At 40.7% G+C, this 23,170-nt stretch overlaps 2 protein-coding genes across 2 annotated transcripts in view; one reads left to right on the top strand and one right to left on the bottom strand.

Moving 5' to 3' along the window:
* The window catches only part of xdh (xanthine dehydrogenase), a 50,506-nt gene extending 33,304 nt beyond the window's left edge, over positions 1–17,202 (top strand). The window contains exons 29-36 of the mRNA XM_053509189.1: positions 11,562–11,690; positions 12,762–12,836; positions 13,045–13,097; positions 14,310–14,424; positions 14,663–14,728; positions 14,812–15,000; positions 16,024–16,191; positions 17,008–17,202. Of these exons, the coding sequence (XP_053365164.1) occupies positions 11,562–11,690; positions 12,762–12,836; positions 13,045–13,097; positions 14,310–14,424; positions 14,663–14,728; positions 14,812–15,000; positions 16,024–16,191; positions 17,008–17,058 (846 nt within the window). The 3' untranslated portion in view covers positions 17,059–17,202. The remainder of the gene's footprint in view (positions 1–11,561; positions 11,691–12,761; positions 12,837–13,044; positions 13,098–14,309; positions 14,425–14,662; positions 14,729–14,811; positions 15,001–16,023; positions 16,192–17,007) is intronic.
* A 2,422-nt stretch (positions 17,203–19,624) lies between these two features.
* On the bottom strand, positions 19,625–20,728 carry LOC128535334 (adenosine receptor A2a-like). Its single transcript, XM_053509205.1, has one exon. The coding sequence runs from the start codon at positions 20,627–20,629 to the stop codon at positions 19,625–19,627; it is 1,005 nt and encodes a 334-aa protein (XP_053365180.1). The 5' UTR covers positions 20,630–20,728.
* Positions 20,729–23,170: the final 2,442 nt, after the last annotated feature.

Below are 23,170 nucleotides of genomic sequence, written 5' to 3'. Positions count from 1 at the left end.
AAGACGCAATCACACAACACGGTAACAACCACATTGTAGTCATGGGTGGAGATTGGAATTGTACAGAAGATTTTACAGTAGACAGGAACACAGAAGAACCGCACTCTCAATCTTCTGATGTACTAAACAACATAATCAAAACATGTGGACTAGTAGACCCTTGGAGAGAAAAGAACCAGGGAACAAAACAATACACATGGATAAAAACCACTGAACAAAGAATAAGTGCTGCAAGACTGGACAGAATTTATGTTACAAAAACTTACAGAAATAAAATCCTAATGAGCTCTATTCATCCTAGTGGTTTTTCCGACCACCACATGGCTGCAATAGATCTTACACTGTCTGAAAACACAAAACCTCGTTTTTACTGGTGTTTTAACTCAAAACTACTTCAGGATCAAAATTTCTGTTTTAAATTTTTAATCTTTTGGGAAGAATGGAGAAGGAGGAAAGGGGATTTTACATCCTTAGGCACATGGTGGGAGGTGGGGAAAGTACAAATTAAAATATTTTGTAAACAATATACAGCTCATACAAATGCAATAAAAAAAGGTGCAGTTGAACAATTGGAGAGGGAGATAATAAACATAGAAAGTGAGATACTTGCTAAAAATAAAGGGGAAAAAAGAAACTTTTTAGAACAAAAAAAGAAGGCACTAAGCTCCTTTTTACACGAACAAGCCAAGGGAGCCCTAATAAGATCACAAATCTCCAACATCAAAGACATTGATGCCCCAACCACCTACTTCTTTAAATTGGAACGGAAAACCCGACGACAGAACCAAATGCTGTACTTAAAACGTCCGGATGGCAGCACAACTACATCCTGTGAAGAAATGAGAAAGATTGCAGTGGATTTTTATAAAGACCTGTACCACAAGGAGATCACCGACCCACAATGCAGTGAGGAATTAACAAAGGATTTACCAAAACTAACAGAAGAGCAAAAGGAAGCATTAGACACGGACATCGAGCTGCAGGAACTGAGCACAGCAGTAAAACAACTCTCTACTGGTCGAGCACCGGGCATTGACGGTCTCCCAGCCGAATTTTATAAACATTTCTGGGAAACACTGGGAACAGATTTACACGAGGTTTTTAACTGGTCTTTTAACAACGGGAAATTACCGACAAGCTGCACACGGGCGGCTCTATCTTTGCTTCCAAAAAAAGGAGACTTGGGTGTTTTAAAAAATTGGAGACCTGTAGCTCTTTTATGCACAGACTATAAAATTTTATCAAAGTGCTTGTCAAACAGACTAAAAGAATATATTAGTGAAATAATACACACAAGTCAGACATACTGCATACCTGGACGCACGATAATAGACAATGTTTTTACAGTACGTGACATGATAGAATTGTGTAAAATGAATTCTTTTGACTTGGGTTTTTTATCTTTGGATCAAGAAAAAGCCTTTGATAGAGTGGACCACACGTACTTATTTAACACACTAAAGGCATTTGGAATGGGAACAAGGTTCACAGCGTGGGTCAAGCTTTTATACACAGATGCATGCATCATATTGAAAGTTGGAGGAGGGCTTAGCTATCCTTTTAAGATACAACGGGGGATTAGACAAGGGTGCCCACTGTCAGGGCAGTTATATAGCTTGGCCATCGAACCGCTTTTACAACAACTAAGAAAAAACATGAACGGGTTATCAGAATATGGCATGCCAAATAAAGTAGTGACATCGGCCTACGCAGACGATATAATGGTTTTTATCACCAAACAAGAAGACATGCATGTCCTCTCCAATAGCCTAAGAAAGTATCAGGCCGCATCCTCAGCACGTGTCAATTGGAGCAAATGCGAAAGTCTAATAGCAGGTCAGTGGAAAGAAAAACAGATTCCCAAACTCCCAGAGAACCTGCAATGGGGAAGAACAGGAATTAAATACCTGGGAATACATTTAGGGGACGAGAACTACATGCAGAAAAACTGGGAGGGCCTGGTGGAGAAGGTAAGTGCAAAGTTGTCTAAATGGACCTGGGTCCTGCCCCAGCTGTCCTACAGGGGGAGAGTACTGGTCGCCAATAATTTGGTCGCCTCGATGCTGTGGCATAAGTTCACAGCTCTTGACCCCCCGGAAGCAACAGTCAGAGAGATTCAGAGAAGGATGGTCGACTTTTTCTGGAACGGACAGCACTGGACACGGGCACCAGTTCTCTACCTGCCGATACAGGAGGGAGGCCAGGGCTTAATCGACATACAAAGCCGAATAAAAACATTCCGTCTTCAGACCGCACAAAGACTGCTTTATGAGAATGAAACAACATGGACTCACACAGCAAGTCAGTTATTTCAAAAAATCGAGGATCTCAAATACGACAGACAGCTGTTCATCATGAACTTAAACGAGATCAATACATCCAAAACGTCAAAGTTTTATCAGACAGTTTTAAAAGCGTGGTCTTCACTACTGAAAATCAGCAGAACGGGGGGCCAGCCGTGCCTTTCTGTAAATCAAGAACCACTTTTTAGCAACCCACTGATTCCAGCAAAAATCCTGACATCAAGGAACATACGTCGGCGTTTCCAAGAAGCTGGTATTATGAAACTTGGGGACTTGAGGGCTGGTAGAACATGGAAACCCACAGCTACACTAGTGGAAGAGACGAAAATCCAGTCTCATAGAATACTGCAGAGAATAATGGGAGAGGTGATTCTAGCACTGCCTCGAGAGTTCAAGGAGACTTTAAAACGGGACTCCGGAGGGGACCAGCAACCTTTCCCCCCTCTCTCCATCTCTGCAGCAGCAGAACGACCGGAAACCAACGGAGAAATACTGTCCTTCAAGATACCACAACTGACGGACTTTGAAAACGCCACCAAGAGAGCCTTATACATTACCAGTGTGAAGGTGACCCATCAGAACTCTCTGGCCGGGGTAAAAGAGTCGAGGTGGTCGGATCTGCTGGCGCCGGGTTCTTCCCCACGGGGCAGCTGGAGGTCCCTGTACAAACCCCCTGCGGAGAAGCGTACAGCTGATCTGCAGTGGAGGATCGTGCACGGGGCCGTGGCCACAAACAGACACGTAGCACATATCGACCCTACCGTAGCTACAGCATGCCCATTCTGTGGGAGGGATGAAACTATAGAGCACCTCTTTTTAGGATGTGAGAGGTTAAGGTCAATGCTCAACACCCTGAGAGTATGGACAGCAAGTTTTGAGCAAGCCTTAACAAAAGAGTTGTACATTTTCGGCCCAAAATACTCAGCTAACAACAAGAAAAAGATCTGCATAATAAATTTTTTAATTGGCAAAGCAAAACTGGCCACATGGCTTACAAGAAAAAACAAAATTAAAAACGATGGCACCCTAAATGCAGAAAATATGCTTAAAATTCTTGTAAAAACCAGACTAAAAATTGAATTCGCATATGCAACAATGACACAGAAGCTGCAGGATTTCCATGAAGTTTGGGGACAGGGGGGAATTTTATGTAGTGTAGAAAATGACTTGCTTTTTTTAACCTTTTAATATAAATTTATGCACTATACATGGAAATGTCATCTTATCTTACTGTATTTATTAACCTTTTATTGTATTTTGAGCGTGTCAATGCTGTTTTATGAACTCGTGATGATTTTACTCCACTACCGTTTCACATGGACTATAAGATATCTGTGCTCCTCTTGGAACATGACAAAATCAAACCAATACAGACCGATATCCTGTGATTATACTTTTATTGATGCTCTGTCTACTATACAGGTTTTATTTATTTATTTATTATTATTATTATTTTTTTTTTTTTTCTTACACTTACCTATTTCATGAATGTTAAACTGTCAAAAAAAAAAAAAAAAAAAAAAGGGGGGGGGGGGGCGACCTGGTATTACTAGGTGCAAGTATGTACATGTGTGAATGTGTGTGTATATATGAATGTATGTGTGTGTACGTTTTTTTTTTTTTTTTTTTTTCCCAGATCTTTGTCTTTATCTGAACACTTTTAGTTTTTTACCTAGTTTTTTTTAACCCCATATATATATCCAATGGGATGGATATGACATGATTGTTTAAAAATAAAAGACCCCTAAAAGTCAAAGTCTCTCTCTCTCTCTCTCTCATTCTCTCTCTCTCTCTCTCTCTCTCTCTTATTCTCTCTCTCTTTCATTCTCTCTCTCTCTCTCTCTCTCATTCTCTCTCTCTCTCTCTCTCATTCTCTCTCTCTCTCTTTCTCATTCTCTTTCTCTCTCTCTCTCTCTCATTCTCTCTCTCTCTCTCTCTCTCTCATTCTCTCTCTCTCTCTCTCTCTCATTCTCTCTCTCTCTCTCTCTCTCTCTCTGGTGCATGCTGGGAGGTGGTGTGAGAGTAGCGTGTGGAGTGTGGTGTGAGAGCGAATGAGCGTTTTCTAAACTTTTGGAAAACTTTTCTAATACTTTTGAGCTTTTCTTTTTCTAAAGCACAATATTATTATAAACATCTATAAACAGCAGCGCGCGCGGTGTTATTAGTTTAAACCCGCGGGTGTGTGGAGCTGTTGACTCCCGTGACGGGGTGCAGGGATGGCGGCTCACCCGAGCGGTGCGGCCCGTCCTCTCTCACTCCGTCACGGGGTGCGCTGTGAGGTGAGCGCCGTGGTGTCGGTGGAGCAGGTGTTAATGGCGGTAGGAGAGTGTATCGGCTGTGAGAACATCGTGTCGGCGTCGCGGATGAACAAGGCCGTGGTGGTGTTCGTTAAGGAGAGGGAACTCGTACATCAGCTGATTGAACACGGAATAAAGGTGAGTGGAGAACTTTATTCCGTTACTCCGCTGGGTGTAACAACAATGAAGGTCACCGTTTCGAACATTCCTCCTTTTATCCCCGATGAGGATATAGAGAGGGAACTGTCTCGATTCGGTAAGATTGTGAGCAGTATAAGAGTGGTTTCTCTGAACTGTAAAAACCCCGCGCTGAAGCATGTCGTGTCCTTCAGGCGTACAGTGCTCATGTTCCTGACTGAGTCCACTCTGGACATCTCATTCAGAGTCACACATGAGGGAAAGTCATACATGCTGTACGCCAGCACTGGGAACATGAGGTGCTTCGAATGTGGGGACATCGGGCACAAAAAGTTCAGCTGCCCACATAGAGCACAGGGCAGGGAGGAGGCGGGGCCTAGTGGGGTCAGGGCAGTGGGGCAGGACGGAGCGGGGTCCAGTGTGGAGCAGACTGGTGGTGTAGTGGTGCAGGGTGGAGGTGATGTGGTGCAGGGTGGAGGTGATGTGGTGCAGGGTGGAGGTATAATGAAGCAGGATGGAGGTGTAGTGGTACAGGATGGAGGTGTAATGGTGCAGGATGGAGGTGCAGTGGTGCAGGATGGAGGTGTTGTGGTGCAGGATGGAGGTGTAGTGGTGCAGGATGGAGGTGTTGTGGTACAGGATGGAGGTGTAATGGTGCAGGATGGAGGTGTTGTGGTGCAGGATGGAGGTGTTGTGGTGCAGGATGGAGGTGTAATGGTGCAGGATGGAGGTGCAGTGGTGCAGGATGAAGGTGTTGTGGTGCAGGATGGAGGTGTAATGGTGCAGGATGGAGGTGCAGTGGTGCAGGATGGAGGTGTAGAGGTGCAGGATGAAGAGAGCTCCGGCAGGGAGCGTGCAGGTGGAATGGTGGTGTTGGGTGTAGTGAGCCCCAGTGTGCAGCGGTCAGCTGCTGCAGAGGGGCAGGATGGGAGCCAACCCACTATAGAGAACAGTGAAACAACTGAAGATGAGCAGACAAGAGACTTACGAACAGACAGTGAACTGGTGATAGTTAAAAAAACAAAGCAAGGGAAGTTAAATGATGTGTCATACAGGGAAAAAAGGGCCAAGGAATGTGAAGAGGTGGAGAGGGCTGAGGAGCCCAGAGCAAAAAGAAGCACTCGGAACACTCAGAAGGAATCGACCTCATTGGGGGGATTTAATAGCATGGGTGGGGCAAGTAGTATGGAAGGACTAACATCACCCTTAGAGCAAGATGATGATTTTATAGATGATGATTATGAGGAGGACAGGTATTCTGATATATCAGACATTAGTGTGTCACAATTTGGGGGAGAACAACAACTCTACACACTTGAGGACATAAAAGAATATTTGAGAAAAACATATAAAAAACCAATAAGTATTGAAGACCATTTCACAGACGTTAAAAAATTTATAGCATCAGTGGCACACTTACAGCGTACCACAAGTCATGATCTCTTGAGTAAAAAAATGAGATGGCGTTTAAAAGATCACATACTGAAATGGCAGCGGTCTCATCCCAAGCACAAATGAACACACCACACTGGGTGCTCTCTGTTGTTCTGATCAAATCTCATCACACGGGTGTTGTCTTTCTGTATACAGCTGTTCTCATATGCGTTTCTTTCCTTATACCGCTCTTCTTCATGGATAGGCTAAGAGTAGGTACCCTAAACATTAACGGGGGCAGGGATAGGAAAAGACAAGCCGTAGTCATACAATACATTAAACAGAAAAACATAGATGTTGCTTTCCTACAAGAAACACATAGTGACGTAGACAACATGACAGAGTGGCAGATGAGGTGGGAAGACCAAATTTTTTTTAGTCATGGGACAAACTTTAGTACCGGGGTAGCAATTTTAATTTCAAAAAGAATAAAAATAAACGTAACCAGAAGCATTGAGATAGAACAGGGTCGTGTAATAATGGTACAAGCCGAGATTGAAGGGCAAAACTTTTTACTTTTTAATGTCTATGCCTCTAATAAAGGAAGTGAGAGAATGAAAACATTTTATGAAATAAAAGACGCAATCACACAACACGGTAACAACCACATTGTAGTCATGGGTGGAGATTGGAATTGTACAGAAGATTTTACAGTAGACAGGAACACAGAAGAACCGCACTCTCAATCTTCTGATGTACTAAACAACATAATCAAAACATGTGGACTAGTAGACCCTTGGAGAGATAAGAACCAGGGAACAAAACAATACACATGGATAAAAACCACTGAACAAAGAATAAGTGCTGCAAGACTGGACAGAATTTATGTTACAAAAACTTACAGAAATAAAATCCTAATGAGCTCTATTCATCCTAGTGGTTTTTCCGACCACCACATGGCTGCAATAGATCTTACACTGTCTGAAAACACAAAACCTCGTTTTTACTGGTGTTTTAACTCAAAACTACTTCAGGATCAAAATTTCTGTTTTAAATTTTTAATCTTTTGGGAAGAATGGAGAAGGAGGAAAGGGGATTTTACATCCTTAGGCACATGGTGGGAGGTGGGGAAAGTACAAATTAAAATATTTTGTAAACAATATACAGCTCATACAAATGCAATAAAAAAAGGTGCAGTTGAACAATTGGAGAGGGAGATAATAAACATAGAAAGTGAGATACTTGCTAAAAATAAAGGGGAAAAAAGAAACTTTTTAGAACAAAAAAAGAAGGCACTAAGCTCCTTTTTACACGAACAAGCCAAGGGAGCCCTAATAAGATCACAAATCTCCAACATCAAAGACATTGATGCCCCAACCACCTATTTCTTTAAATTGGAACGAAAAACCCGACGACAGAACCAAATGCTGTACTTAAAACGTCCGGATGGCAGCACAACTACATCCTGTGAAGAAATGAGAAGGATTGCAGTGGATTTTTATAAAGACCTGTACCACAAGGAGATCACCGACCCACAATGCAGTGAGGAATTAACAAAGGAATTACCAAAACTAACAGAAGAGCAAAAGGAAGCATTAGACACGGACATCGAGCTGCAGGAACTGAGCACAGCAGTAAAACAACTCTCTACTGGTCGAGCACCGGGCATTGACGGTCTCCCAGCCGAATTTTATAAACATTTCTGGGAAACACTGGGAGCAGATTTACACGAGGTTTTTAACTGGTCTTTTAACAACGGGAAATTACCGACAAGCTGCACACGGGCGGCTCTATCTTTGCTTCCAAAAAAAGGAGACTTGGGTGTTTTAAAAAATTGGAGACCTGTAGCTCTTTTATGCACAGACTATAAAATTTTATCAAAGTGCTTGTCAAACAGACTAAAAGAATATATTAGTGAAATAATACACACAAGTCAGACATACTGCATACCTGGACGCACGATAATAGACAATGTTTTTACAGTACGTGACATGATAGAATTGTGTAAAATGAATTCTTTTGACTTGGGTTTTTTATCTTTGGATCAAGAAAAAGCCTTTGATAGAGTGGACCATACGTACTTATTTAACACACTAAAGGCATTTGGAATGGGAACAAGGTTCACAGCGTGGGTCAAGCTTTTATACACAGATGCATGCATCATATTGAAAGTTGGAGGAGGGCTTAGCTATCCTTTTAAGATACAACGGGGGATTAGACAAGGGTGCCCACTGTCAGGGCAGTTATATAGCTTGGCCATCGAACCGCTGTTACAACAACTAAGAAAAAACATGAACGGGTTATCAGAATATGGCATGCCAAATAAAGTAGTGACATCGGCCTACGCAGACGATATAATGGTTTTTATCACCAAACAAGAAGACATGCATGTCCTCTCCAATAGCCTAAGAAAGTATCAGGCCGCATCCTCAGCACGTGTCAATTGGAGCAAATGTGAAAGTCTAATAGCAGGTCAGTGGAATGAAAAACAGATTCCCAAACTCCCAGAGAACCTGCAATGGGGAAGAACAGGAATTAAATACCTGGGAATACATTTAGGGGACGAGAACTACATGCAGAAAAACTGGGAGGGCCTGGTGGAGAAGGTAAGTGCAAAGTTGTCTAAATGGACCTGGGTCCTGCCCCAGCTGTCCTACAGGGGGAGAGTACTGGTCGCCAACAATTTGGTCGCCTCGATGCTGTGGCATAAGTTCACAGCTCTTGACCCCCCGGAAACAACAGTCAGAGAGATTCAGAGAAGGATGGTCGACTTTTTCTGGAACGGACAGCACTGGACACGGGCACCAGTTCTCTACCTGCCGATACAGGAGGGAGGCCAGGGCTTAATCGACATACAAAGCCGAATAAAAACATTCCGTCTTCAGACCGCACAAAGACTGCTTTATGAGCATGAAACAACATGGACTCACACAGCATGTCAGTTATTTCAAAAAATCGAGGATCTCAAATACGACAGACAGCTGTTCATCATGAACTTAAACGATATTAATACATCCAAAACGTCAAAGTTTTATCAGACAGTTTTAAAAGCGTGGTCTTCACTACTGAAAATCAGCAGAACGGGGGGCCAGCCGTGCCTTTCTGTAAATCAAGAACCACTTTTTAGCAACCCACTGATTCCAGCAAAAATCCTGACATCAAGGAACATACGTCGGCGTTTCCAAGAAGCTGGTATTATGAAACTTGGGGACTTGAGGGCTGGTAGAACATGGAAACCCACAGCTACACTAGTGGAAGAGACGAAAATCCAGTCTCATCGAATACTGCAGAGAATAATGGGAGAGGTGATTCTAGCACTGCCTCGAGAGTTCAAGGAGACTTTAAAACGGGACTCCGGAGGGGACCAGCAACCTTTCCCCCCTCTCTCCATCTCTGCAGCAGCAGAACGACCGGAAACCAACGGAGAAATACTGTCCTTCAAGATACCACAACTGACGGACTTTGAAAACGCCACCAAGAGAGCCTTATACATTACCAGTGTGAAGGTGACCCATCAGAACTCTCTGGCCGGGGTAAAAGAGTCGAGGTGGTCGGATCTGCTGGCGCCGGGTTCTTCCCCACGGGGCAGCTGGAGGTCCCTGTACAAACCCCCTGCGGAGAAGCGTACAGCTGATCTGCAGTGGAGGATCGTGCACGGGGCCGTGGCCACAAACAGACACGTAGCACATATCGACCCTACCGTAGCTACAGCATGCCCATTCTGTGGGAGGGATGAAACTATAGAGCACCTCTTTTTAGGATGTGAGAGGTTAAGGTCAATGCTCAACACCCTGAGAGTATGGACAGCAAGTTTTGAGCAAGCCTTAACAAAAGAGTTGTACATTTTCGGCCCAAAATACTCAGCTAACAACAAGAAAAAGATCTGCATAATAAATTTTTTAATTGGCAAAGCAAAACTGGCCACATGGCTTACAAGAAAAAACAAAATTAAAAACGATGGCACCCTAAATGCAGAAAATATGCTTAAAATTCTTGTAAAAACCAGACTAAAAATTGAATTCGCATATGCAACAATGACACAGAAGCTGCAGGATTTCCATGAAGTTTGGGGACAGGGAGGAATTTTATGTAGTGTAGAAAATGACTTGCTTTTTTTAACCTTTTAATATAAATTTATGCACTATACATGGAAATGTCATCTTATCTTACTGTATTTATTAACCTTTTATTGTATTTTGAGCGTGTCAATGCTGTTTTATGAACTCGTGATGATTTTACTCCACTACCGTTTCACATGGACCATAAGATATCTGTGCTCCTCTTGGAACATGACAAAATCAAACCAATACAGACCGATATCCTGTGATTATACTTTTATTGATGCTCTGTCTACTATACAGGTTTTATTTATTTATTTATTAATTATTACAATTGGGTTTTTTTTTTTTTTTTTTTTTTTACACTTACCTATTTCATGAATGTTAAACTGTCAAAAAAAAAAAAAAAAAAAAAAAAAGGGGGGGGGGGCGACCTGGTATTACTAGGTGCAAGTATGTACATGTGTGAATGTGTGTGTATATATGAATGTATGTGTGTGTGTACGTTTTTTTTTTTTTTTTTTTTTTTTTCTTTCTTTTTTCCTAGATCTTTGTCTTTATCTGAACACTTTTAGTTTTTTACCTAGTTTTTTTTTAACCCCATATATATATCCAAATGGGATGGATATGACATGATTGTTTAAAAATAAAAGACCCCTAAAAGTCAAAGTCTCTCTCTCTCTCATTCTCTCTCTCTCTCATTCTCTCTCTCTCTCTCATTCTCTCTCTCTCTCATTCTCTCTCTCGCTCTCTCTCATTCTCACTCTCTCTCTCTCTCATTCTCTCTCTCTCTCTCTCTCTCTCTCATTCTCTCTCTCTCTCATTCTCTCTCTCTCTCTCTCTCTCATTCTCTCTCTCTCTCTCTCTCTCTCTCATTCTCTCTCTCTTTCATTCTCTCTCTCTCTCTCTCTCTCATTCTCTCTCTCTCTCTCTCTCATTCTCTCTCTCTCTCTTTCTCTCTCTCATTCTCTCTCATTCTTTCTCATTCTCTCTCTCTCTGGCTTCTTAAACATCCCCTTGTTCAACATGTTCAACAGTTCTGGAACGCCCACATATGGGCGTGATGTTCAGGTTTCACAATGTTTGGTTCTATAATAAACTACCAGCATAAATATTGTCATTATTTATTGAATATTGTAGAAGTTATACTAATTTTGTTGTACACTGTATAATGACAATAAGGTAGTCTTATTATTTAAAAAAATAATAATAAAGTGCTACAGACTGTGTCCCATACACTTTACAATTAAAGTATGTTTTTGCTTCATTACATTGTGTAAATAAGTGCTGGCGTTAACAGCTGTCTTGCGGGATCCAATCATAGCAAAGCATGTAACTATTAACATCTGCCAGTTTTAGTGCTTTTCCAGTGACCTTGCTGCGTTCTGTAGGTCGCCAGCCGAACTCTGGGAATCCCCAACACGAAGATTCACATCAGCGAGACCAGCACTAACACGGTCGCAAACACAAGCCCTACTGCTGCATCGGCTTCATCAGACCTCAATGGCATGGCTGTCTATGTAAGGGTCACTCTACGCTACAGTAATTAAAGGTTTAAAACACAGCAAAAAGTTGAAGCAGACTTCAGGATCGATGTAATGCCAGATAAGAGATATTGGTTGTTCAATTCAGTTTAATTTTGTCATTGTCTCAAAGCAGCTTTACACAATCAAAAGAATTATTTAAGTTTGTATGGAATGTGAATGTGTATAAATCAAAATGATCAGATCGTCCCTGATGAGCAAGCCGAGGGCGACGATGCTGAAGGAAAATCCCTGAGATGGTAATAGGAAGAAACCTTGAGAGGAACCAGACTTAACAGAGAACCCCTCCTCATCTGGGTGATAAAAGATAGCAGGGATTGATCTGCACTCATACTGTGTCTTAGTAGGCTGGAAGTTCAGTATAACAGGAGATGTGGAGAAGTTAAAATTTAGTCCAGTCTGTTCCTGGAGCCTCGGGTAGACTGTAGGAGACTCCAGTCCTGAACTATCGAGAGACTGCAGTCACGAGTCCTCAGAGAACAGCTGTCTTCATCAGCCGAGGACAGGACCGTCTTCATGGTAAAGAGGAACCGTCCCCAGTCACCACATGCATCCCTAGCAGACCACACGGGGCGTCCATGTGACCAGATCTCCAACCAGAAGCAGGACACCAGGACGAGTCAGACAGGTCCAGAGGACAGAGGGTGTCAGGATCACTGGCAGCTCAGGAAAGACATGTATAGTGAGACGGAGAGAGAGAGTGAGAGATAACAGTTAGGTCTGGTCACAGTCTCACAATGTAAAGTGTAAATGTATATTTAGTGCAGAGTGCAAGCAGGGACTCCGGCAGGACTAACTATGACATCATAACTAAAAGGGAGGAGCCAGAAGGAAACACAAACATGAGGGGGAACTGGGATGTAAAGCGATTAATCACCCCTCCGTCAAACATCAATGATATTGATGAATTAGAAACAGCTGGATAAAGCATGATGTTATGTTGATGTTACGGTATGTTACGTTTAAACGGGTTGACATTGAACTGAGTGCATGAAACACTGAACAGTGAATGCAGAAAATAACACTTAATCCTGCAATGTGGTACAGAATGCATGTCAGACGCTGCTGCAAAGACTCGAGCCATACAAAGCCAAAAACCCGAAGGGAACCTGGGAGGACTGGGTCAGTAAAATCATATTTATATATATTTATACTCTATATTGACAGTAAAGGCAAAGTTTTCCCTGAAGAAATGCATTTGTTGAAATTCAAGCCAGAATTTAATGTAAAAACATGGGACAGGTGTACAGAAATACCATCCTGTAGGTGTTTTGGGTGTTATTACATCTAAACTCTCTCATAGTAATTATATTTCCTTTTTTTTTTGTAGGTGACGGCAGCGTACTTTGACAGGGTGAACTTATCAGCCAATGGGTTTTATAGGTACTGTATATATTAAAAACTTTTCATGTTTAAAGATTGATTCAGACTAAACACAAATACACGATAAATAAAGAGAAAATTCATAAAAATGACGAGTGATACCAGTATCGTCTTGGCCTTGCACATCAATCTATCATTATAACTACTTTTTAGTATGCTAATTAGCATAGACAACAGACACACACACACACACACACACACGCACATATTCACAATCACGTTTTTTTTTTTTTTCAAAACCACTATCAGGGTGGACACAGACAAAATTTGCCAAAAAAATCTTCACTTGTTTGGGTTCAGACATCTTGTTTGTTTTGACACTTTGTCATGTGACCATCGCATTAGCATACTCATTAATATACATTAGCGTCTACCAAGGATGGGCGTGTCCACAGGATCAGCCTTGTCTGTGTTGAATTTTTAGGGCCCAAGTATTTTTTTTCCCCACCATTCAGGGTTTTGGGGGGTCTTTGGGGGGTCACACACACACATGCACACACACATCACAAATATTAACTCACACACTTATATCTCTCCCTCTCACACAGACACACACACGCACAGACACACTCATACATCACAGAATTACATACACACACATCACAAATGTTAACACACACTCACATCCTTCTCTCTCATACACACACGCAGAAACACACACACACACTAACATATTTAAAATATTTAATAATTAGTCACGTCTCACACACACATAATTACACACACATCACAACTGTTAACACACAGACTCACACACCACACACACAAACATGCACAAACACATTTACTCATCACACACACACACACACCTCTCTTTTTTACACTCACATGTCACGCACACACACACACACACACACACACACTAACACACTGAACTGACATTAGCCCTATATAGTGTGTGACGTGTGAAAGTTGTGCGGTGCACCCGGGTGGCGATGGCTTTTTGTAACACACTCAGGCTGTGCGGTGGACCCGGGAGGTGACGGCACAAGGTGCTTGGGCCCGTCATTGTTGCTTGCAACTATCTTTACCACATACAGTATTTGTATTTGCTATAGTGACTTTACTATAAATTTCTCTTCATTGTAACACACATTCTTACACGTGTTACATAGATTTGGAGAACCATGTATGGTCTGTGTCAATCTACAAAACCAGGACTTTAATTTTAATTCTTGTTTATTTGTTTGTGTATACCTCCTGATTTTGCAGGACCCCAAATATTGGCTACGACTATAAAACTAATTCTGGTCGCCCATTTAACTATTTCTCTTACGGCGTGGCGGCCTCAGTGGTGGAGATCGACTGCTTGACTGGCAGACACAAGGTAAAAAGCGCCTTCACATCTGCCATTAATCAGTTTATAATAAACTTCTGCGAGATGTATTTAATGCACCATATAGGTGATTGTTACTGCGCTGGTGTCATTTGGATAAAGATCCTCTAGAACATTTCTGGCCGTGGTTTCATCCTGGTCATCTACTGATGATATTAGGTGTTATATGTTGGTGATGTGTTTTTTACGTCTGTTGACAAAATGATCCAGAACATCTTAACTTCTTCAGAACCTGCACACTTCAGTTGTTATGGACGTGGGCAAAAGTCTGAACCCAGCGCTGGACATCGGTCAGGTACGCAGGTTGTCACTCTCAGCTTGACCCACTGGCTTGACGATGCTCTGCGTATGGGAGCTCACCTGTAATTTCATGTGCAGGTGGAGGGTGCGTTCATGCAGGGCGTGGGTCTTTTCACACTTGAAGAGTTGCGCTACTCTCCAGAAGGTTTCCTCTACACCCGTGGACCTGGGATGTATAAGATTCCTGCTTTTGGAGATATTCCAACTGAACTTAAAGTCTCGCTACTTAGAGATTCCCCAAATGAGAGGGCTATCTTCTCCTCCAAGGTAATACTTATTGCTTTTTATTGTTTGTTGCTCTGCTTTGGTCTTTCCCAAAGGTCTACATATGAAGCATTGCTTAAGACAGAGCCTTTAATTATTGTAAGTTATTTAAGTGTTTTTGTGGCTTTAAATGCCACCAGCTTGAGTTAAACAGGTTATTATGTAAAAAAAACTCACGAGGATTACAAATGAACAGTTTGACAGCAGAACAGGCTAAACTGCATTTTCAGACTTTTACTCGTTTCGGCAAATTCCCGTATGAGGGCTGTACCGGCGCTGGGAGCTGTCATCATGTACCAAAGTACAATCGAAACTGGGAGAGTTAAAGGTTATCTGTTTCATGAACTGGTGTTCAACAAAACTCAACCAATTTGCCCAATTTGCTGCCAATGCTTTCTGTTTGACAAAATCCCAATCAAAGCTTGAGTTTGCATACAAGTAACCAATGCATTAGTGATATTAAACTGCATCATTAAATAACCACAAACACAACTGCAGGCTGATGTATGTATTGTGCCAAATCTGTGGCAAGAGGATTTATAGCTTTTTGAAAAAAATCACACAAAAAATGTATATAATATTTTGCCATTTGTTCTCTTTAACATCCCTGTGTCTTAAAGAAAACATGCACAAAATATTTTAAATTAGTGCAAAATGCAGTACTTCATTTTTTCTAAAAATGGATTTATCTCATTTCGCTGTCAAACTGTTTAAATAATGTCAGCTTGTATCTCGTTATAATTTAAAAGCTCCAAGAGCTCTAAAAGAAATATGCAAAATATTGTACAGATTTAAACAATGTGCCTGTTATTTATAAACTATCTATGTACTTTACTTTTAGTTTATTTGAAATGTACAGTATAGGGCACTCAGAGGGTTTAATATATCTGTAAGATTATACGCAGTATTACTGACTTGTCATAGTCACATTTTCAATAAAGTAATCCATAATTCATTCTTTTGTTAATGTGAAAATATCAGTGGAATATATATTTTATTAATTTTTTCCCCTTTCACTGTATTCAGGCGGTTGGTGAGCCCCCGCTCTTCCTGGCAGCGTCGGTCTTCTATGCTATAAAAGATGCCATCACAGCTGCCAGGGCGGAGTCTGGCCTTACAGGAGCCTTTAGACTGGACAGCCCTGCTACACCCGAGAGAATACGCAACGCTTGTGAGGACAGATTCACCAAACTCGTACGTCACTGAAGCTTCTCTTGTAATAGACAGGTTTAGTTTATTACAGTATCAAAAAGTAAAAACTGCAAAACTATCCTATACAGTCGTTAGACGTTCGGAACTGACCAGGATTTGCACCTTTTCTTTTTTACTTGAATCTTAACACTAAAGGCTGAAAAAAAAATACAGACATGATTAAGACCTTAAAGAAGGAAGTAAATAAAACAGGTTTTAAACAGATTTGTCTTTTAAATTTGTGACTATTCATTTATAACTTGTAAAAACTATAAATTAACGTAATTTATTTAAATAATAATCTAGTGCCACTTTCAGTCATGTTTGGTTCAGTATGACTTTAAATAATGATTTTTATTTAAAAAAAACGTTCGGTTACAGAAAAGATTAATATGAAAGACGTTACCTTCGAACTACTTTAAGTGAATGCAATGAGAAAAAGTGAACAAGGTGTGCTGTATACACGGCCTGATATCTTATTAATGATATATTGGTCCATTTATTTTTAAACATTTCATGCATGTACTGTACTGTATAAAGGTTTCTGAAATCAGTACAACAACAGCTGTGTTACTGTATGGTGTTGCCTGATGTGTACTATATTGCATTTCCCAAAAAAAAAAGGTTCAAGTGTTAAAATCATGTGCAGAAAAATGTCTACAATTTTAAAATAATTTTGAGTGAGTAATATTTTAGGTCACATCTAATGACTTGAGACATGGAGTTTCATTTATAATTTCAGTTTTTTTGTATTCAAGCATTATGTAATCATCATAAACTATATTGTGTGAATATCTGACGCTCTTTGTTTTGTTCCAGTGTCCTCCTTCAGAGCCGGGAACTTACACACCGTGGGATGTCAAGGTTTAAGACACAGAAGTCCTAAATGTGTGGTGCTTACTGCTGAACATTCAGTGCCTCTTACTGCTCATATCTAAATCCAAAGACTCTTGTTCTGTACAATTACTGATGACCAAAATTGATTCGAATATTCATTAAAATCATATGACTTTGTGTGCCGAGTGTCGCGTCCACACCGGAATCAACATTGCTTCACGACATCCACTTGCGACCACAAACTCCAAAATGTTCATGCTCGCCATCTCCTACTGATCACACACACACCTGGACACACCTGGAAAGGTATATTTAGTAAGTGAAGATTTAGAAGAAAAAAAACATCCTTGTTTGAATTTCACAATAAACTTTGCAACTGCAGTACTTATTATCTTTAAAATCCAAGAGGAAAAAACGCCCAGAACATTTGTCTTGCATTACTGAGTTTAATGAAGGGTTCAGAACGTTTATCCCGTATCACATGTAGCTTTCTGAAAAGTTTGTAGAGATCATCTCATCTTTTTTTGCAGATGTGGATTAATTTGATGTTTATTTACATAATAAACATTGTAAATTCACATAATACATTTAGTTTCATCTGTACAGACGATTTGTACTTTAGAAGAGGAATGTGAATACACACACACTTTTAATCTTGCCAGTAATAAAGCCAATACCGCCCACAAATTATACATTTCTTATTCTTTCAAGACAAAAACAAAATGTTTAGTCATGTTTACTCATGTTTGGGACACACACTTTAATTGTTTTTGGTTTAAACATAATGCTTATTAAAGTTAATAAATCAGATTTATTTCATTAAACCTTATCCAAATGTGTCATCACAGTAATCCAATATTCTCTGAACATAAAAGAGTACAATTATTTACAGCAGAGGTATAGAGAATCATTATTTTCCAGATTTATAACCAGTTTTTGAAACATTTACTATGTACATACAGAAGTGTATTATTTAATTTATTGCAGTAGCAGCATAACTCACTATTTAAAAAAAAAATCAATGTCAAATTATATGAACACAGTTCAGTAAGTAAATGGTTCGAATACTCAGCTGTAGGTATGAGTAACATTCTGTGCTTTCCAGTCCATCTTATTGCCCTGACCAGATCCTGAATAAGACATTAGATCTTTATAGAACAGCAGCTTAGAATAAAAACATAGAGACTCACACCGTAGAAGCCTCAAATGAAAAGTATTTTAAAAACAGTGGTTCCCAAACTTTTTTTCCTTGGAGCGTCCCCTGCTGGTGTCTATGAAAAGCTGAGCCCTCTCACAACAAACCCCACCCGACCCAACCCCACACCAGCCCGGGCCATATGCATTTACTTTTACATTTACATTTAGGCATTTAGCAGACGCTCTTATCCAGAGCGACTTACAAAAAGTGCTTTGAAGTTTCCGTCACTGGAGAGATACTTACACTGGGTTACTTCCTGTTAGTTATTAGTCCAAGTATCGAAGAAACAGATACATTTTATGTCTATGTGCAAAACAAAATAACAGATTGATTGTTTTTAAATAATTATTGCAAGTTATTAACATTTATTATTAATTATACTGAATGTCTGTAAGTATGATCTTATTTAATACGTCCAAATCTAACTCCGACAACCTCGCGGCCTCCGAGCAAACAAAGACCTGTCCACCTTCTGTGATTTTTTTAGACCTCAGGTTGGGAACCGTGATTGTAAAAGAATTTCAATGTAGGATGAGGGTTTTCGGGTTTCTCAGTAATATGACACACTGCATTATTTTTTTCAAGCATCAAGAGAAACAAAAAAGAGGGGATTGTTCATCATTCTGAACAATGAGGGATGGTAGAAAAGAAAAAAATGAAAATGCATTAAGTTTGATTAACATGCCAGGCTTAAAACTAGCCTTTATTAAATTAATAGAGCAAGTTGACCGTACTACATACTGTATATACAGTAAACTCACAGAAGGTGCAAACCCGCTGCTAAGTCCTTCCAGGTAAATGACATGTGTTGTCAGAATACGATAATTAGATAAACCCACAATTTCATGTTTCTCCTCCATTCAGTTTCTATCCACACAAAGTAAATACTCGCCTGTTGCACACAAGCATGAACATAAAGATATACTTTATATGTTATTTATTGGAGTAGACGTTTATAGCACTCACATCGCATTCTGAGTGTAGATGAGTTCTTTCTCATTTAGCCTCTCAGTGATAATTATTCTCTATTGTACAGTACAATAAAAGATTTTTATTTACACCTTAACAGAACTTTACAAGTTTAAAGCAGCTTGAAGTTCTTATATAAAATTAAACTTGCCTCAGAGCTGCTTCATATCATGTATTGCACCACCAGTGCCGTTGTCTGCGTCTGTACTGTGCTCGTGTGTGATTTCAGCCAGAAGTGGGCGTGGCTGCATTAAAATCCTGAACCTTAGCTAGATCATTTTTATAAGAGTTCATAATCAGTCTCGATCAGATGCCATGTGAGGCTTTAACGTGACTATAGGATAATATAAAACATTAGCATCTTGAAAATAATGTAATTTTAATCATTAAAGTAAATACGGTATTGATATTGTTGTGTACATTATTTCACATTTATGTTTTTTTCGACGTCCCGTTGCTGTCAGTAGTATCACTTATTGGAGGAGCAACTCGACAACAAAGGAACATGCCTTTAAACGCCTGACGGAAGGATTTCATCCTGTAGGCATACAGCAGAGGGTTAATGGCCGAATTGGCATGAGAAAGGATGACTGCTGTCAAAATAACAGGCAGCGGCACGGCGCACTGCGGGCAAAACTGCTGCAAGCAGTTGGTAATGTGGATCGGCATCCAGCACAGCACGAACAGGAAGATCAGCAGGAAAATAGACGTGGCCTTCTTCGCTTCACGTCGCATCGCTGAAGTTTGCCTAGCTTGCACTTCCAACGCGCTATGCAGTGCCGCGATGCGCCTCACCTGCCTTCTGACGGTAATGAAGATGTGAGCGTAAACAAAAAACATCACCAGCAGGGGAATCAAAACACAACCGAAGAAGTTGAAGTACACCAGTAAGGCGATGTCCACCACACAGGAGAAGAAGCAGTAGTCTATATGACTGGATCTGTCCTGAAGGCCCAGCAGCGGCACCGAGCTCAGAAGGAAAGCAAGAAACCAGGTTAGCACTATAACTAGCCTAGCGTTGCTCGGCTTCAGGAGCCTCTGGTAGTGAAACGGCAACAGGATCGCCAAATAGCGCTCGATGGCTATGGCTAGCAGGCTGAAGACAGAGATCTGGGTCAGCGTCATGAGCATGTAGACAATAACAGTGCACAGGTATAGATTATGGTGGGGGAGACCCAGATCTGCCATGATAGCGCAGGGGATGGCCAGCGTGCCTACAAAGAAATCGGCTGCTGCCAAAGAGACCAGGAAGTAGTTGGTGACTGTTCTGAGCTTCTTGTTTCGGCAGACTGCGATGCAAACCAGCAGATTTCCGGATGTAGACAGGACGGAGATCGTTACTTCGGCTGCAATGTAAGGTCCGTGAAAAAACTCTTGCTTAGCCGGGATGAGCGCCCGAGTCGATCCGTTCGGAGTAATCACCAGGCAGCTGTTCATACTTCCATGAGCGTGGACCTCCTCAGCTCCAGTCCTGAGTCCAGGCCTTAATCACTGGAATAACAGGAAGAATTCAAAAGCGATTAGGTGCAACGTGAACTTCATAATGGACTAAAAAAAAAAGGAACAAACATATTGTTATTAAATAAGCAGACACTTTTTGTCTTTTTGTAAGGATATTTGCTCTTTTCAGGTTCAAAACATTTATTGTGTCTTTTTGTTGGCTGTTGATGTAGATACGTTTATTAGATTTTGTCACGTTATCCAGGAGCAATATGTTCCTGATCAGGTTTCTCCTGGCCTTTGTGTTGTTTGTTTATTCAGCCTTTAGTGCCTTTGTGCCTCAATCTGTTCCCGGACCACCTGAAGGTGAGTTGTCATGTTATAAACATGTAATTATGCACTCTGTTTTGTTTTTAAAGAAAAAGCCTTACAGTAATATCACTTATAAATAAATCTCAAATCTGGTGCATACAACATTACAGTGTTTCTACAACTGAAAAAAAATTACTTGTGAGACATAGTTTTGGTTTATAATAATTCTGAGAGTGTATTAGTATAACTGTTCATGTTTATGGTTCCTATATTCTACTATATTATCCAACTAGCTCTAACGGAAAAGTTCTAAATAGAAATGAAGTATTAAATGTAGACTAACATACACAGGTGACAAATTAAGTAGGAAAAATGTATTCATATTCATCATGTTCTTTCTGTGGTTAAGTCATATACACTCATTGGCCCCTTTAATAGGAACACATGCACAACCACGTGCAGTTACAGCCAACCATGTGGAAGCAGTACGATCAATATAATCATAAAAGTTTCAGTTAACATTCATATCATATAATAAATAGATAGATAGATAAATAAATAAATAAATAAATAAATAGATCTCTGTTGTAGTAGCTGCATATGTGAAATTTAATGTTTTAATGTTAATTAAATTTATTTTATTTTAACTGGAAAAGTTTTTAATCATCAGTATGAGAATATATCCCAAAAGTTTATAATTCAGTAAATATACCAGACCTGCTCGCAAACAAGGAATATAACACGATTACCTCTGGCTCCCATCTGAAATGTCCACAAAGGTAATGTCGGATATGATCTGTCTGTAGCCCTAAGTCCAGCCGATCATACACGTAGTCTATAATCGCACTCCAAATATATGTCTATATGTTTATCCACCTTAACAAATGGCTAGAAATAAACAGAAGGTCTATCTTAAGCCAAATCTCTGTGGTGTTACACGAATGAGAGGTTAAGTAGGGTGATCTGATCTTGGATGCCTCCTCTTAAGTCCCGCCTCTGGATTTTATTTTGCCGAAAGAGCCTCTATAAGGAACAGTGTAACAATCGACAGTCTGTTAAATATGAATAGGTCACGCCTGAGCATTATTAAAGCAGAAGGCACGGTACAGTGTGTTGTGTTTGTGGAATTAGTGTGTAAATTCAACTAAATGTGATGAATCCTACATTAGGACTCGTCCTTATAATAATCAGTGTTGAGTGTAAGGCGTTACAAAGTAACACGTTAGAGTACTTTGATAACTTTTTTGATGTAACAAGTGATCTAACGCGTTAGCTCCGCCATTTAAGGACTCGGTTATTTTGTTATTTAAAAAAAAATGTAATCTGTTATTCAGACAATTTATGTAGTTCTGTTAGTGTGTGTGTGAAAGTCGTCCTAAAAGCCCCGCCTCCAATAACCCCTCTCCCTCTGTCATTCCTGCTGTCTCACCTATATGGTTTGACTATGCGAGGGCCGACGCGTGGAAATATGGAAACCTAATCACAGCGCCAAAACTCGCGGTGAATCATAATGAACCGTACTTACGGCCACCGCGCGAAACCGCGTAGGTGAGATGGGGGTATTAGTAGGTGAGATGGGGGTATTAGTAGGTGGGATAGGGGTATTAGTAGGTGAGATGGGGGTATTAGTAGGTGAGATGGGGGTATTAGTAGGTGGGATAGGGGTATTAGTAGGTGAGATGGGGGTATTAGTAGGTGGGATATGGGTATTAGTAGGTGAGATGGGGGTATTAGTAGGTGAGATGGGGTATTAGTAAGTGAGATAGGTGTATTAGTAGGTGAGATGGGGGTATTAGTAGGTGAGATAGGGGTATTAGTAGGTGAGATGGGGGTATTAGTAGGTGAGACGGGGGTATTAATAGGTGAGACGGGGGTATTAGTAGGTGAGATAGGGGGATTAGTAGGTGAGATGGGGGTATTAGTAGGTGAGACGGGGGTATTAATAGGTGAGACGGGGGTATTAGTAGGTGAGATGGGGGTATTAGTAGCTGGGATAGGGGTATTAGTAGGTGAGATGGGGTATTAGTAGGTGAGATAGGGGTATTAGTGGGTGAGATGGGCGTATTAGTAGGTGAGACAGGGGTATAAGTAGGTGAGACGGGGGTATTAGTAGGTGAGACGGGGGTATTAGTAGGTGAGATGAGGGTATTAGTAGGTGAGATGGGCGTATTAGTAGGTGAGATAGGGGTATTAGTAGGTGAGATGGGGGTATTAGTAGGTGAGATG

Source organism: Clarias gariepinus, chromosome 13 (assembly GCF_024256425.1).
Source record: "Clarias gariepinus isolate MV-2021 ecotype Netherlands chromosome 13, CGAR_prim_01v2, whole genome shotgun sequence".
Lineage (NCBI taxonomy): Eukaryota > Metazoa > Chordata > Actinopteri > Siluriformes > Clariidae > Clarias > Clarias gariepinus.
Note: the sequence above shows the minus strand (reverse complement) of the source record. Positions and strands in the feature narration are given on the sequence as shown.